Source organism: Desmodus rotundus, chromosome 2 (assembly GCF_022682495.2).
Source record: "Desmodus rotundus isolate HL8 chromosome 2, HLdesRot8A.1, whole genome shotgun sequence".
Classification (NCBI taxonomy): domain Eukaryota; kingdom Metazoa; phylum Chordata; class Mammalia; order Chiroptera; family Phyllostomidae; genus Desmodus; species Desmodus rotundus.
Genome location: NC_071388.1, coordinates 33,779,838 through 33,794,759, shown reverse-complemented (window position 1 = coordinate 33,794,759; position 14,922 = coordinate 33,779,838). Strand labels below are relative to the sequence as shown.

At 42.5% G+C, this 14,922-nt stretch overlaps 1 protein-coding gene across 1 annotated transcript; it reads left to right on the top strand.

Annotated features, from left to right (window-relative positions):
* Positions 1 to 7,449: 7,449 nt before the first annotated feature.
* GHSR (growth hormone secretagogue receptor) lies at positions 7,450 to 11,058 on the top strand. Its single transcript, XM_024565478.3, has 2 exons — positions 7,450 to 8,281; positions 10,673 to 11,058. The coding sequence occupies exons 1-2, from the start codon at positions 7,486 to 7,488 to the stop codon at positions 11,056 to 11,058; spliced, it is 1,182 nt and encodes a 393-aa protein (XP_024421246.2). The 5' UTR covers positions 7,450 to 7,485.
* The last annotated feature ends 3,864 nt before the right edge of the window (positions 11,059 to 14,922 follow it).

Here is a 14,922-nt window from a genome sequence, read left to right as displayed (position 1 = left end):
AGCCCACAAAGACTGTGTTAGGAGGTCCAATATATCAATTACAATGGTTCAAAGAGGAGAAGGGAGAAAGTGGAGAGGGAGGTAAGCAACAAAGAAATAATTCAAAAAACTTTCCCAGAATGGAAGCACATAAATTAAAGAGCCTAAAGGTCGTGAAGCACAGTGAATAAAGACCCCACCAATGCACATCCTGGGAAGTTTTGATACACTGGAAACAAAGGGAAGAGCCTTTTGATCTAACCATCTTTTTCTCGGTCCCTTACCTTCATTGTGTCCTCTCTTCTCTCAGCTTATATTCAAGTATCAATGATTCCAATTAATCCTTGCATAGAACCTCCACTTCTTTCCCCCCCTTGTGCTTTCTCATCTGTTCTGAGCAAAATGATAATCTTGGTTAAACTAAATTTTCCTTCCACTCCATTTCTGCAGCACTGAAGCTGAAAATAAAGATGGGAAAGCAAACAGTCATGTTGACTGGTGTCATTTCAAATTCATGATCATTAACCTCTTTAGTTTGCAGGCCGGCACTCAATCCACTGAGCTACAACAAGCCAGGGCTCTCATGATCATTAACCTCAAGTGGGTTCTCACTGCTGCCCAGCAATCAGATGATACTACCCTCATGCATTCACTTTCCCACTTTTCTAGACCACTATTGCATACTTGTATCTCTCCCCTCCATCCTCCAACACCTCCTCCCCCACCCATTCTCAGCAGTCACTCTTGCTTTTTATACTGCTGAATAAAGCCGGACCCTCCACACCACCCCATCCTCCTACATTCTCTCTTTCTACATTCTCTCCTGTCCCTGGAGATGAATTTGCCAAGCTCCCTCTAAGGCCATTCATTTTGCTTGAGAACTAGATCCAACCCCTCTTAGCAACACTGCCATTCTCCAGTCTCTGCCACACTTCCGTGTTTCCCCTTTAGGCTGTAGTATTCCCAACAGCACACAACCTACTGTTATTTTTCACACCGTTAAGAAGAAACTCTTTGGGCTCCGTATATTAGTCTCATTTTTGTTATAATAAAGCTGTTTAAAAAATTTGTCAGTACTCACTGTCTACAAATTATGTTCTCCCATGCTCACTTGAAGCAAATAGGTTCACCCCCAACATGCCACCAGGATCATTAGTTTACAATTGCTTCTATGTTGCCAAATACAATGGTCAATTCTCATCTTACTTGACCCATGGAAATAGCTAATACAATTGCTCACTCCTTCTTCCTTGGTATACATTTTTGTCACGTGTCTCCTAACATCACACTCTCCTGGTTGTGATTCTACCTCACTGGCCATTTATGAGTTTCTTTTACTCTTGTTTTTGATGACTACGACCTGTAATTGCTGGAGGGCTCTACATCTAAAGGCACCTTGGGCCTCATTCCTTTTCTAGCTACACTCACTTCCCTGGTCACCTCAGCTGGCGTCCTGACTTTAAATGCTACCTATTGCTCACCACTCCCAGATTTGTATCTCCAGCCCTGAACTCCATATCGATCTATCAAACTCCTTTCTTAAGTTATTGGCCTAAATTTATCATAAGTTCTCTCATTTAGCACATCTAAAATTAAGCTTTTAATCTTTCTGTCAAAACTGTTCCACTTGTAATCTTGCCTGTATCTGTTAAAGGCAAACCCATACTTTTCAGTTGCACAGACCGAAAGACATGTACACCCGGTACAAAAACATAGCCTATAGGCTCTATCTTCCAGAGACCCAGATTCAATTATATCTTACCACTTCCATGCCGCCACTCTGGAACAAGTTGCTGATATATTTTGTCACCATAATCTCTTGCTTAGATTACTAAAACAACTCCCTAAATGACCTCCCTTTCTCTTCCCTTGCTTCCCTTCAGTCTGTTCTCTAAACAGCAGTCAAAATGATAATATTACAACAAAAGTCAGATAGTGTCACTCTTCTTCCCCAAATCCTCCAGTGACTTTCTGTCTCAGTCAGAGTAAAAGCAAAGCCATGACCGTGACCTTCAAGACCCTTCACAATTTAGTCCCTTTATCTCTCTTTACTCATCCCTCCTACTTTCTCCCACTCAATCACTCCACTGCAGCCGCACTGGCCTTCCTGCTGCCTTTCCAACAAACCAGGCACCACTCTGCTGTATGGGTAACTCTTGTTCAATCAAAGAAGCAGACCCACTAGAATATGGGACTTGTTTAGGAATTTGACCTTATGCAGTCCCTGAATAAACAGTTTACAATTATTTGTTGCTTCTGTTGCTAGTTCTGAAGTCAGCAAGGCAGAAAGTTGGGAAGAAAAGACAGACAAATAGTGGGATAGACTAAGTGCCATAGGGGACCCTTGAGGAAAATCTGGAACCAATGATAAACTCGAGCCCATTCATCTCTCTCCAGAACCCGAGCTGTCTCTTACCAGCTCCATACTCCAGCTTTAATACTATGAGTGACCTGCAGAAGTCAGAGCTTTTTCTTTAGAGCTAAACATGCACCTGGCCCAGGAGGTGGAGAAACTGAAGGAGGACATTCAGCAGGAGTCAGAAAAGCTGTGGTCCTGTTTGTTGCCCCGTGTTAACGAAGCTGAGCCAACAGATGTGTGGCCATGGCAGGAGTTGCAGCAGCACCTGACCTTACAACAAACTTCTGAGCATAAAATGTCTGCTGCTTCACTTCCCCACTACCAACCTTGGGCAAATTTCTCTTGGGGCCAACCCTGGCCAAGAAACACAAATGGGAGCTCTTTGAAATTAGCTTAGCTGTGTTGAGGCGGTACAAAGCTATCGCACTTCCCTCTGCCTGGAATGCCATCACCTCTCCCCACCCACCCTCCATATCCACACATCTTTCAAGGATTTGCTCTGAAGTCGCCTTTCCTGGCTATCCTATCTAAAATTTCATTTCTTTTCAAATTTTTCATACCTCATTCCTGCTTTATTTCTCTCCTTATCACTTACTACCACCTAATTTACTTACTGATCTTTTATATTATTTTTCACTGCTGAATATAAATGCCAAAAGGACGGGAATTGTTTTTGTTTTTTATTCACTTCTGCATCCCTGGTGCCTAAATTTGTACTCAACATCATAGGTGCTCAAAAATATTTGCAGAATAATATTTCCATTAAAGAATATTAAAAGCTCTATGAGAAAAATAAACAAGTAATATACAAGTAACACGGAATTAGAATAGTATTGTATTTGAGAAATTCCATGCAGCAATTGTTTTAAAGTTCTGAATATAAATATCTAAACCAGAATTCTATAAATAAACCCTCAAACACGTTATGGTAGAGTGAAAATAGTGTAGATTTAAAGGTCCTGAAAATTTACCTCTCATATACCTTTCCTCAGAAAGTTACTGGAGAATGTACTCCTTTCAAACAAAAAGCAAACTAAGAAAGAGGAAGGCCCAGGATAAGAACGAGAACCAGGACAAAGGCCTGTGCCTCAGGCCCAGACAAGGAGAGTCCAGGTGGGAGCAGAAGTGGGGAGGAGGTCTCCAGAAATGCTGTCTCCAAGAAATGGGTGGAATTCATAACCTGCTGTGTTAGTAGAATATACTGGGAGGAGGACTAGTGGTTGTTACCTAGAGACTAGGCAAACCATCCAATGGGATGTTTCAAACACAAAGGAAACAGAAAGTGGTTCAAGAAAAGATAATGTTCTCACAATATATCATATGGTTTGGATTTAGTAATATCTAAATCTGAATAAAATGTGAATGCTTGAAGATAGATCTAATCCAAAAAATGTGTGTGTGGAACATGAAAAAGGTGTGTGTCTGTGTCCTGCATAAAGATGATGCGTGGCTTGAGAGTATGAAAGAGTTAAATACTCTCCTTCCATAACAGTATGAGTATTCACTAGGGACCACACAAACCAGGGTGAGGATGGCTTAATCGGCCTTGTGTAACTATGGAAATTATAAACCTATACATAACTTTGATACATTTTAATAGATAAATTTTGGTATTATTTAAGTTTGAAATGACTAGATTGAAAGTAATAATGCTTAACATGAGATCTAAAAATAGTTTCATAAGTACTAATGAAAAATATGGAAAGTGCCACTAGACTATCTGGGAAAAACTGTAAAGATATCAGAAAAATAATGTTTGTGTTTTTAAGAAATATGTTACTTCTATCATTTAAAAAAAGCATAAAGATTTTTAAATGACTTTCTAACCTGTGTGATTATTTAATTATTTATACTGATCATTCATGATAATGTGTCTCATTAGCTAACTACAAAATGATTTTTAGGTGCCTGAGTGCTAAGATTAATTTTTTCTACAAATATAATTTTTCTTCTCCTCTGTTGATATACTTGATATCAAATCTCGACTCTTACAGCTTATTCATCTGGTAAGAGTGATGTGTATTTCTTAGTCTGAAGTATGTGCACAATATTATTTAAATGAGGCTACATACGGTGGTGGAAAGAATATAAATGATGAAGCTAAACACATTAGTACATTATGTCCAAAGCTTAAATGGAAAATTAAAACAAATGACTTTTTTTAAAGGCACAGTGTAACACTTGAATTTTCTTATAAGCCTTCTTATGTGTCCTATGTTTAATATGTGATTTTAAATGCAAAATAAATGCAATCAAATCAGTCAACTTTTATTTTAAGTGCTCTATTACCTGCAAGACACTGTGCTAGGTTTTATGGGTTACTTCAAAAAAATATTTTTGTACTCTCAATTTACTTAGTTGGATGGGGAATACAGCAGAGATCACAAATTGTTTTCCCAAATCAAGAACCTTGGGAGTGATACTCCCCAGCCTCCCTTGAAGGTAGGGCTGGCCACTGTGATCAAAGTGAGAGGTTTGAGTTGAGCTTCTAAGAAACCCCTTCTCACCTTTTCTGCTTTTTCTGGGCTAGAACTGACTTGCTTGACTGGCGCTCCAGCAGTAATCTTGGACCATGAAATGACCTTGGTATTGGAAGCCACTCACAAAGTATTACAGAGCAGAAAGACATTGTTTCTCCATATTTCAACAGAGCCATTGTGCATGCCTCGTGCTGTGCTAGAAATGCTTGTTTAACTCTATTTTTTCTCTCTAGACTCCAAGTTTATAAATATAAGACCTGTCTGGATTTTATTTATTTTGTTATCCCAAGTACCTAGCACGTGCTTATAGACAGTTTTACACACTGAATACTATTGTGCTGTGAATGAGTAGACAATGTCAATAGTACACCGTGTTTCTTCTGGATCACACAATACAGATTTGTCTATATTTTAGACAATTATTGAATGCAGTCAAGTAGCTGGCTATTTTAGATAACATGCCATATCTTTATCACAACAGATTTTTAAAAAGATTTTCTCCCCTACCTGTCAGCCATTGTTTTGGCTCTGAGTAGAGTAGAAGTATACCCCACCATCTTTTCCGGATTCTTATTCTTAGACAATAGCTTCCCACAGTATTTTAATTTACCCCAGTCTGTTTCCCCCCTAAAGATCTGTCTGCACACAGAAATCTACTGCTAACGAAGGCCGGGAAGGGTTGAAATCAAAGTATTGTTTTAAACTTGTTAATTATTGGTGGCTTGACTTTCTTGTGATCTTTTTTAAAATAGTAATTTGAAATAATTTTCTCGTAAAGGCAATTTGGTCCAACATCTGTAACACACCGGGGAAACTTATGTAGCATGCTCTCCAGTAGGACGCCTGTGTCCAGCCTCCCTTCTGCAGTCCCCCCCAAAGTGTGGAATCTCCCATGCACGTGCGCATGCATGCAGCCTCAGGTTTTTGTGGATTTTTAAGCGTTAACAATTCAGGTGACATTGATGATGTAAACATCTGTCGAGGCATTGTAATTGCACTAAAATGCTTCGGGAAAGCCCTCGGTCAAACACAGCGAGTGGATTCTCCTTTAGGCCAGGGGCTGGTGAGTGCGCGTAGGAGAGGTCGGCGCAGCAGCTTGACGCGGGTCTGTGCGAGCCCCACACAGGCGCTGAAGCGCACGCAGGTGGAACCGCGGCTCGCAGAGCTGTGCCGCGCGGTAATCGGTTGCTGGCCGCGGTGCTGAACACGCTCCCCGTCTGCTCCCAGGTTGACCCTCAGAAAGAAGCCCGGCCGGTTGGTGAAGTTCGCCTGCAGCCGCCAGTCTCAGGTCTTCAATTGTTGACTCCTGGTTCCCAGCAGGGGTCGCACAGGCTGCGGCCAGGGGAGTCACCTGGAGAGTGGAGCGGGGCTTCCGACTAACTCCCACCGGGCGCAGCTCCTGCCCCTCAACAGCAGCCCCAATAACAGCAACTCAGCCTGTATTTAACCTCACACCATCCTCAAAACCTAAAAAGATTGATAATTTTGCCCAAGTGAACACAGCTGATCTCCCTCAATCAAAAAACGTTTACTGTGTACCCTTGACAGGTCAGGCTTACAGCCGCTCTTCCTCCTCCTCTGCCGGCTCCACCCTCCTCCCAGCACGTTCCCTTCCTTTGCCCCTCTCCTCCCCCGAGGTTTGCGTCAGGCAAAAATAACCGACACGACCTTTTTCTACCGCCGCCGAGTTGGGGGACTGACGGTAGGAAGGACGGGATTCAGAACAGCTAGGCAGGCACACATCTTGCACCTTCGCGCTCAACAATCCAGACCCGGTGGGAGATCCCGGAGTCCCCAACTCGCTGTGTGACCTTGAACAAGTGGCAACGCATCTCTGAACCTGTTTCGCCCCTAACACGACAATAGCTTCTAGAACTGCGTGAGGCTCTTAGGTGCGCACCGGTCCCCTCTCCGGTTGAAACACCAACACTAGGTCCCTCTTTTTTTTTTTTTTTTTTTAACTCCCTACCCCCATTTTCCAGGCTCAGTTTGGGCGGCCTTGCTTCTTCCGCCCACCAGGTCCGTAGCCAACTCTACCCCTTGTTAAGGGAGAACGCAGGTCTCGGCTACTGGAGGCGTTGTGCCCGCTGCCCCCACCGCCCCCGCCCCCGCCGGGTGTGACCAGCCCTTTTGAGCCACACTAGCCAGGCAGCGGGCAAAGCCGTGGAGAGAGCGCCTCGCTCTCCCGTTTCGCAGTGCATGGTCTCCGAGGTCCCCACGCCCCGGGACGCTTGAGCAAGTGCGAGATGCAGCTGGAGCAGGAACGCGAAGACGAGGCAGGGCTGGCGGGGCTGCCTCGGTGACAGGTACGTGCGTGAAGGCCGGCCAGATGCTGGGTGCGGGGAGAGAGACTTCGGGGGAGAGGGCGGAGGAAAGGGGAAGTTCCAGAAAGAGCGGTGGGTCACACTCTGTTCTCACCGCGTGTGTGCGTGCGTGTGTGTGCGCGCGCGCGTGTGTGTCCAAGCCTCCCTTTCCCCACTGCTCCCCGCCCTTGGCTCTCAAAGTCACCTTCTACCTCAGCTTCTTCTCACTTCCCTCTTTTTCCTCATCAAGCTTTCCTGCGCGCCCGCTCCTCCCTCGCACTCTCCGGCGCCTAAGGCGACCTTCTCGGGGACCAGCGCGGTCCAGCGCGTCGCATCCCAGAGCCAGTTGAGTCGAGCGGGCGGCATGTGGAACGCGACGCTGATGGAGGAGCCGGGGCCCAACCTCACGCTGCCGGACCTGGGCTGGGACGCTCCCCCCGACAACGACTCGCTGGCGGATGAGCTGCTGCCGCTCTTCCCCGCGCCGCTGTTGGCCGGCGTCACCGCCACCTGCGTGGCGCTCTTCGTGGTGGGCATCGCGGGCAACCTGCTCACCATGCTGGTGGTGTCGCGCTTCCGCGAGCTGCGCACCACCACCAACCTCTACCTGTCCAGCATGGCCTTCTCCGACTTACTCATCTTCCTCTGCATGCCCCTCGACCTCGTCCGCCTCTGGCAGTACCGGCCCTGGAACTTCGGCGACCTGCTCTGCAAACTCTTCCAGTTCGTCAGCGAGAGCTGCACCTACGCCACGGTGCTCACCATCACCGCGCTGAGCGTCGAGCGCTACTTCGCCATCTGCTTCCCGCTGCGGGCCAAGGTGGTGGTCACCAAAGGCCGGGTGAAGCTGGTCATCCTGGTCATCTGGGCCGTGGCCTTCTGCAGCGCCGGGCCCATCTTCGTGCTGGTGGGCGTGGAGCACGAGAACGGCACCGACCCCCGGGACACCAACGAGTGCCGCGCCACCGAGTTCGCCGTGAGCTCGGGGCTGCTCACCTTAATGGTGTGGGTGTCCAGCGTCTTCTTCTTCCTGCCCGTCTTCTGCCTCACGGTGCTCTACAGCCTCATCGGCAGGAAGCTGTGGCGCAGGGGGCGCGGCGAGGCCGCGGTGGCCGCCTCGCTCCGGGACCAGAACCACCGGCAGACCGTGAAAATGCTGGGTGGGTCTCCGCGCGCCCTCCTCTCCCCAGGCTTTCGCCTTCTCCCCGGGTCTCTGCCCCTCTCTCCCGTTTCTCTCCGCCTCTGTCTCTCCGGGTCGTCAACGCTTCTTCCCCTCCTCCTTCTGTCTTGAGCTCCTTCTTTGGTCTCCTGGATTTTCTGTCGGGTGTGTGCGTCCCTGTCTCTCTCCCGGATTTTTTTTTTTTAAACAACTTTTTTGCTCCTGTTTTTATCAGTCTGTTTTGCTTTCCCTTCCTTTCTCCTTCCCTCCTCCTCCCTCCCTTCCTCTCTCCCTCCATTTCTGCCCCCCTCCCAATTTGGTCACAGGCTTGAGTCTCTTTAGGTCTCTACCCCTTTGTGTCTCTTTCTTCCTGGCTTTTCTTTCTTTCGTGGACAAATGCCCCACTCATGTATTTCCCTAAAATGAGCTTTTTATATCAGCCCAGAAACTTTGCTTCAAAATTGGGATATTTTATAAAAATCCTCTGTGATCTTTAAATGTTAAAGGTGAGGTTAAGCTTGCTGCCTCCGAGAAAATTTGTGGATATCTAAGTTACACTAAGAAAAGCAGGCATTAAATCAAGGAAGCATTCAGTGGTAAATTTAACCAAAGATACAATCAATTTGGATAATTCTGTCAGAGATGATTCATTTTTCTTTAGTATTGGGATTTGCTTTGTGCCCTGCATTTTTTTTTTAAATCAAATAATCAAATCAATTCTGTTTACCTTGTTGATGTTTGTGCAGCTTTGTGAGGAAGTCAGTGACAAATCGGTTCTGGAGTCTCCATTTCCTTTCTTGATTACCTGTCTTTCCAGGTAGAAACGTCCATGATCTAGGATAAGCTAGGACAGGCAGGTTTCCAACATGAGAAAGAGAGCCCATGGGGAAGCAGGCAGGACTTGCTGTCCCTCCACAAATGGTCCTTCGGGAACATTTGGGTGCAGGGTCACAGCTGGAGTCTGCTGAGCACGTACGGTATGGATTCCACTTGTTTAAGGGTGTGTGTTTGGTACGAGTGAAGTGATACAGGCCGTCTCCACACCCAAGCAAAATATTAATTCTGCTTGCTTTTTCAGAACTGGAGTCCACACGCTTAATTATTTGGACATTATAGTCAATACAGAGTGGGGCTAAAGCAGGTTTCCAGTTGTGGTACACCAAACAGTTTATTCTTGTATCATTATTTATTAATTATGGTGTTATTATTCATACAACATCTGTCAGCCTACTTTTACCTAACTCTGTATTTTTTACTTACAGAGTGGGCAAAAGTAGGCTTACAGTTATAATGCAAATAATACAATAATTAATAAATAATAATACAAAAATAAACTGTTTCATGTATTCACAACTGGAACCTACTTTTGCCCACCTGTGTATTTGTAGTTTTACAATTCTTGGACTCCTGTATATTAACGTGATCATTTAGTCAGAGAAGACCCCAAATTGTCACTTTCTAGACAAGTAGTGCCCACAATACAGCTAATAGATCGCAAACCTAGTGCTGTCCAGGTCTCTGACACTCCCCTGGCTACTGTGGCAGTCAGGTGCTACTATGCAACCTCGTTTTGAGAATAAGTTTAATAATTTCCTTCACTTTTCTTTTAAGCCAATAATTATCCTTGCTGGTGTCTCAACACCAATGGCAATTTTATTTTGCCTTGACCGTTTGAAGGGAATCACTAAAGTAGTACAAGGACTAAAATATTTCTGTCCTTTTTCCTCTGACTTCTGAACTCTGAAAACTTAATCTAGAAATGCAGAGGTCTTGAAAAAATGGGCAAAATGAAGACTTGGGTTGATGATAATTAATGGATGACGATCAGCTGATTTTATGGGCTTTTACACCTTACCGATATCTACTGTAGGACGCCTCTCAGTGGCTCTCAGTCCTGACTGTATGTTCGGTCCTCTGTGAAACTTCAAAGAGAAAAAAACAGGTGTCCTGGTCTCCTACCTAGAGATTTTAATTTAATGAGTCTATGTCACATCCAAGGACTCTGTGCCCCAGGGAGCGCTGACACACAGCTATAGCTGAGTGTGGCCACTTCCCCTCACATGTGTTAGTTGTGTCTAATGCATGTAAAGTGGCGAACTATTGCGAATAACTAGCCTGATCAGTTGAAGCAATATGTCAAACCAATCACAAAATCACTCAAAAAGTTGTTAATAGGAATGACTGGGAAGCTCAGTTAAAAATGGTTGAACCGTTGCTCCAGACAGACTCAATCTTGGTGCAAATGTAGGAATGAGAAAGAGCAGAACATAATGTTTCTCTGAAGTCAGTGGTCCAAACATAAAGAATCAAATCAAAACTATGCCTTCCAAATAAAATGGGATGTTCTAGGACATTTCTTGAACTGATGCTCACTCTCCCATTGCTCTTTTAGCTGTCGTGGTGTTTGCTTTCATCCTCTGCTGGCTGCCCTTCCACGTAGGGCGATACCTATTCTCCAAGTCTTTCGAGCCTGGCTCCCTGGAGATTGCTCAGATCAGCCAGTACTGCAACCTGGTGTCCTTCGTCCTCTTCTACCTCAGCGCTGCCATCAACCCCATCCTGTACAACATCATGTCCAAGAAGTATCGAGTGGCAGTGTTCAGACTTCTGGGATTTGAACCCTTCTCCCAGAGGAAGCTCTCCACCCTGAAGGATGAAAGTTCTCGGGCCTGGACAGAATCTAGTATTAACACAAGGCCAAGCCCATCTCTGAGCAAAGTCATCACTTATTATTCCACACTGGAAGCCATGGCACAGCAGAACTTGGGAGGAAGTTGAAGGTTGATTGTGGAATTTGGGACAGATGGGTCTGGAAACAGTGGAGGGTAAAAAAAGCTAGAATTTGTAGTGTGTGAGAAGTTTAATTTGATTGCCACACTCATCAGTGCTCTCACACACCATGTCCGCGTATTCACTTCCTGTGATCTTGCATTCTGCTGGTGGTGCTAGCAAGGGCTTAGCCACTTGGAGAAAGGAGAAGGTGCAGAGAAGGAATTAGCGCACTTCGTGCTGAATAAATACTTAATCTGATTTACTTTTTCATAATAATAAAAATGCAATTGAAAGAATGATATGAAAGTAAAAAATTTTAAACATGACTTTTTAAACATAGCGATTTTCATATAGTCTAGATCAGTGCTGTCCACAAGAAATATAATGCAAGGTACCAAAGTCATCAATATAAAAATTATTAGTGATAATTTTACATTTTTTAATACAAAGTTTTTGAAATCTGGTTTGTTTTTGATGTTTACAGTGCACCTTAAAGTTTCATCAGTAATACTGGCTGTATTTAGATTTCATAAAACTTGCAGGTAAAAAAGTAGATTCATAAACTTAAGTTGTTCAAACACAGGTAAAAGTTTTCCAATAAATAAAACGATTATAATTTTTAATATAAAATTAATTAAAATTAAAAATTTAGTTCTTCAAGTATTCAAGGGCCAAATGTGGCTAGTCATTACTATATTGGATAGTTCGGCTCTAGAGTATATGTAAAATTATTGTTAATATTATAAAATGTTTAAAAATTAATGCTCATTTCCTGAAATGTTTTAATTGCAAAATAAGCATCACAGAGTTTTGGCATGATGACTCCCAAAATCATACCCAAATGCCCTGTTCCTGCTTAGAAGGAAATAAATATGAACTAGAAGATGTATTTTTAAATTAGGTTGAATTACATGTGATAGTATTCAGGAAATGAAACCTAATAAATATTATAGAATATCATAAACTGCCTTATTTGGCTTAACCAAAATACTTAAGCCAACAATAAGGCTTTAATTTGTGAATAAAGGAATACTTTATAACTTACTCTGCAAAGCTTACAGGAACTTAATGAACATAGAAAGTTTTCACATGGTGAAAAATTCAGAATCTCTTAAATGCTACTGCTTAGTGATATCCTTTAATCTGATAGCTGTTCATTTTGAAATGCCCATGCCATGTTCTGAATCCAAATTCGTTTTGCTTTTCATATCCTACTGCTTATCTGATAGATATGTTTGCTTGGATTTCTAGTCTCCTCCTTAATCATAATGATGAATTATTACATACCTTCAACTAAATATTGTATATTTTGGTTATAAATCTAAAGTTTCTTGTGTAGTCAACTCTGTATATTAAATATATTATTCCAAGAATTATTTTTTCATAGTTCTGTGCGATACTAAGTCATATAAGTAATTCCTACATGAAATTATTGGTTCAACTATGAAACTGATTGAACCATTTAGAGAAATTACAGCCACGATTGATTTTCCCCCACCAAAAGTAAGGATATTATGCTAAAATTACTGAGTTACTTTATTTTAGAAACATGAAAAAGTAATCATGAATAGAATGGTTTCTTTGGAGAAATATTTCCAAAATCGATTCTGACACTAAAACTGCTCTATTTTGTCTAAATGTGGGACTTTAGCAAATGGATTATTCTGTTAATTCTCGGGAGTACATCAATATTGTTTTAAATGCACTGATTTATTCATGCCCTGGCAGGTGTGGCCCAGTTGGTTGGAGCGTCACATCACTGAAAGGTTTTCGGTTCAATTCTGGGTCAAGGCACATCCTTAGGTTGCAGCTTCAGTCCCCGGTCCAGGCGGGAATGATTGCTGATCCCTGCACATTTAAGAGGCAACCAATCGATGCTTTTCCCTCACATCAATGTTTCCCTCTCTCCTTTCCCCTCTCTCTTTCTCTGTCTCTGAAAGCAGTGGGAAAAAAATGTCCTCAGGTGAGGATAACAAAAAAATAATTTAAGTACTCTGATTTATTTAAGCCCATAAGATCCTAATTACATAATTCAACATTATTCTCCTAAATAGAGTCCAGTAAATTTCAAAGAGGTAATTCAGCCTCCTGAAACCTTAAAGTTTTTGTCTACAAATATATTCTACTTGAGAGAAAACAAACAAAAAAGGCTTGACTTCTATCACACAGTTAATCGCCCTGGAGGGAAAACCCCTAACTGTTAATTAGTTGCTTCCTGTTCAATGGTCCCCCTGTCTCATGGTTCACAGGGAATAGTTTACAAAGCAAGGGCCACTGTTGTCTCTTACTGATGATGTTCATCTGGGACTCAGATGTGTTTAGAGAAAGGGATTTTTAATTTGTCTTTTTATATCATGGCATTTTTATTGTGTGTAACTTCTTTATATCATCATACTTTATAAATTGTTTAAGACTCAGGGAAAGAGGGAATTTACACTGAGGAAAATTGTTTCTAGAAGTCCATTATTTCACAAACATTTAGTATGTGCCTGTATGTTCTAAGCTCTAGAGATTAAAAAAACAAGGAGTTTATCCTTAATGAGCTGTTCATTTGTGTATTATGTTGTAGGAGAAAACTAATAAATATGTTATGTTTTGAAGTAGACAGCTCCAGTTGACACTGGATCAAACAGTTCTCTGGTATTTCAAGGGGTTGTTCATATACCTTATTATGTATTTGGCTCAAAATAAAGTTCGAATGGGCTGTTCCTACACAAACCAGTTGAATTTGTATAGATGCAGCTAACACATCTGGAAGTGGTAATGACACTCACAGTATCCTTCATTCATGTAAGGAAAGTAAAGGACTTGGTTTCATTTTTAATGTTTCCATTTTCCTGGTTATCCAGCAGTGAGGCTTCTGCCACCGCACCTTACACTGTGTTACAAAATCAAGGCTTGCGTTATAGGAAGTGGCAGTTATATGAGCAAGAACTTTTTAATAATTGCTTTAAAAAATGTTCATTGCCATGAATTATTTAAAGTTGGCATTTTTGTGGCAATGAGATTTAGAAATATGTCAAGTGTCTGGCCAGGGCTGGAAATCATTTTTTTTTAAAGATTTTATTTATTTATTTTTAGAGAGGGGAGGGGAGGAAGAAAGAGAGGGAGAGAAACATCAATGTGTGGTTGCCTCTCACATGCCCCCTACTGGGGACCTGGCCCACAGCCCAGACATGTGCCCTGACTGGGAATCAAACCAGTGATCCTTTGGTTCCCAGGCAGGCGCTCAGTCCACTGAGCCACACCAGCCAGGGCTAAGAAACCATTTCTTTACAGTTAACATTTACATTGCAGCGAAAGTTGCTGTGATGAAATTTGACTTGAAATTCCAGCTCATACTCTTTTATGCTTTTATTAAGAACCAGAAATCATTACAAACAATTTAAAATGATTAGTTCAGCATTGACAATTTTAGCATTTTTTCATTTATTCACATATTTGAACTTGACATTAACAAATATTAGACTTTTGCAAGACTGATGCCTTTTACGAGACTAGTGAAAACTCCTGTCTTTAAAAAACAGCACGCACATCTTTGAAATGTGACATACACATCACTGTGGTAAACTTTCTTGTCACAGTGTCTATCGGATAGAACAGTTTCTTCCCCCAGAAATACTGTACCTAGTATAAGTAATGTCATTACAAGATACTCTCATTCATGATTCATTATCTAATGATCTTCCTATGATTTCTTTGTAATTTAAATTGCAACATTAGCCAGGATATATACAATTGTAATTCACTAGGTGATTAGGGACCCGTATTAATTCAGTGAGTTGATAACACAAATATCTTTCGTCCAGAGAATGAACTGCAAGTCAAAATCAGCAGAAAGTCGTGTGCTCGTGGCAAACTCTAACTGCT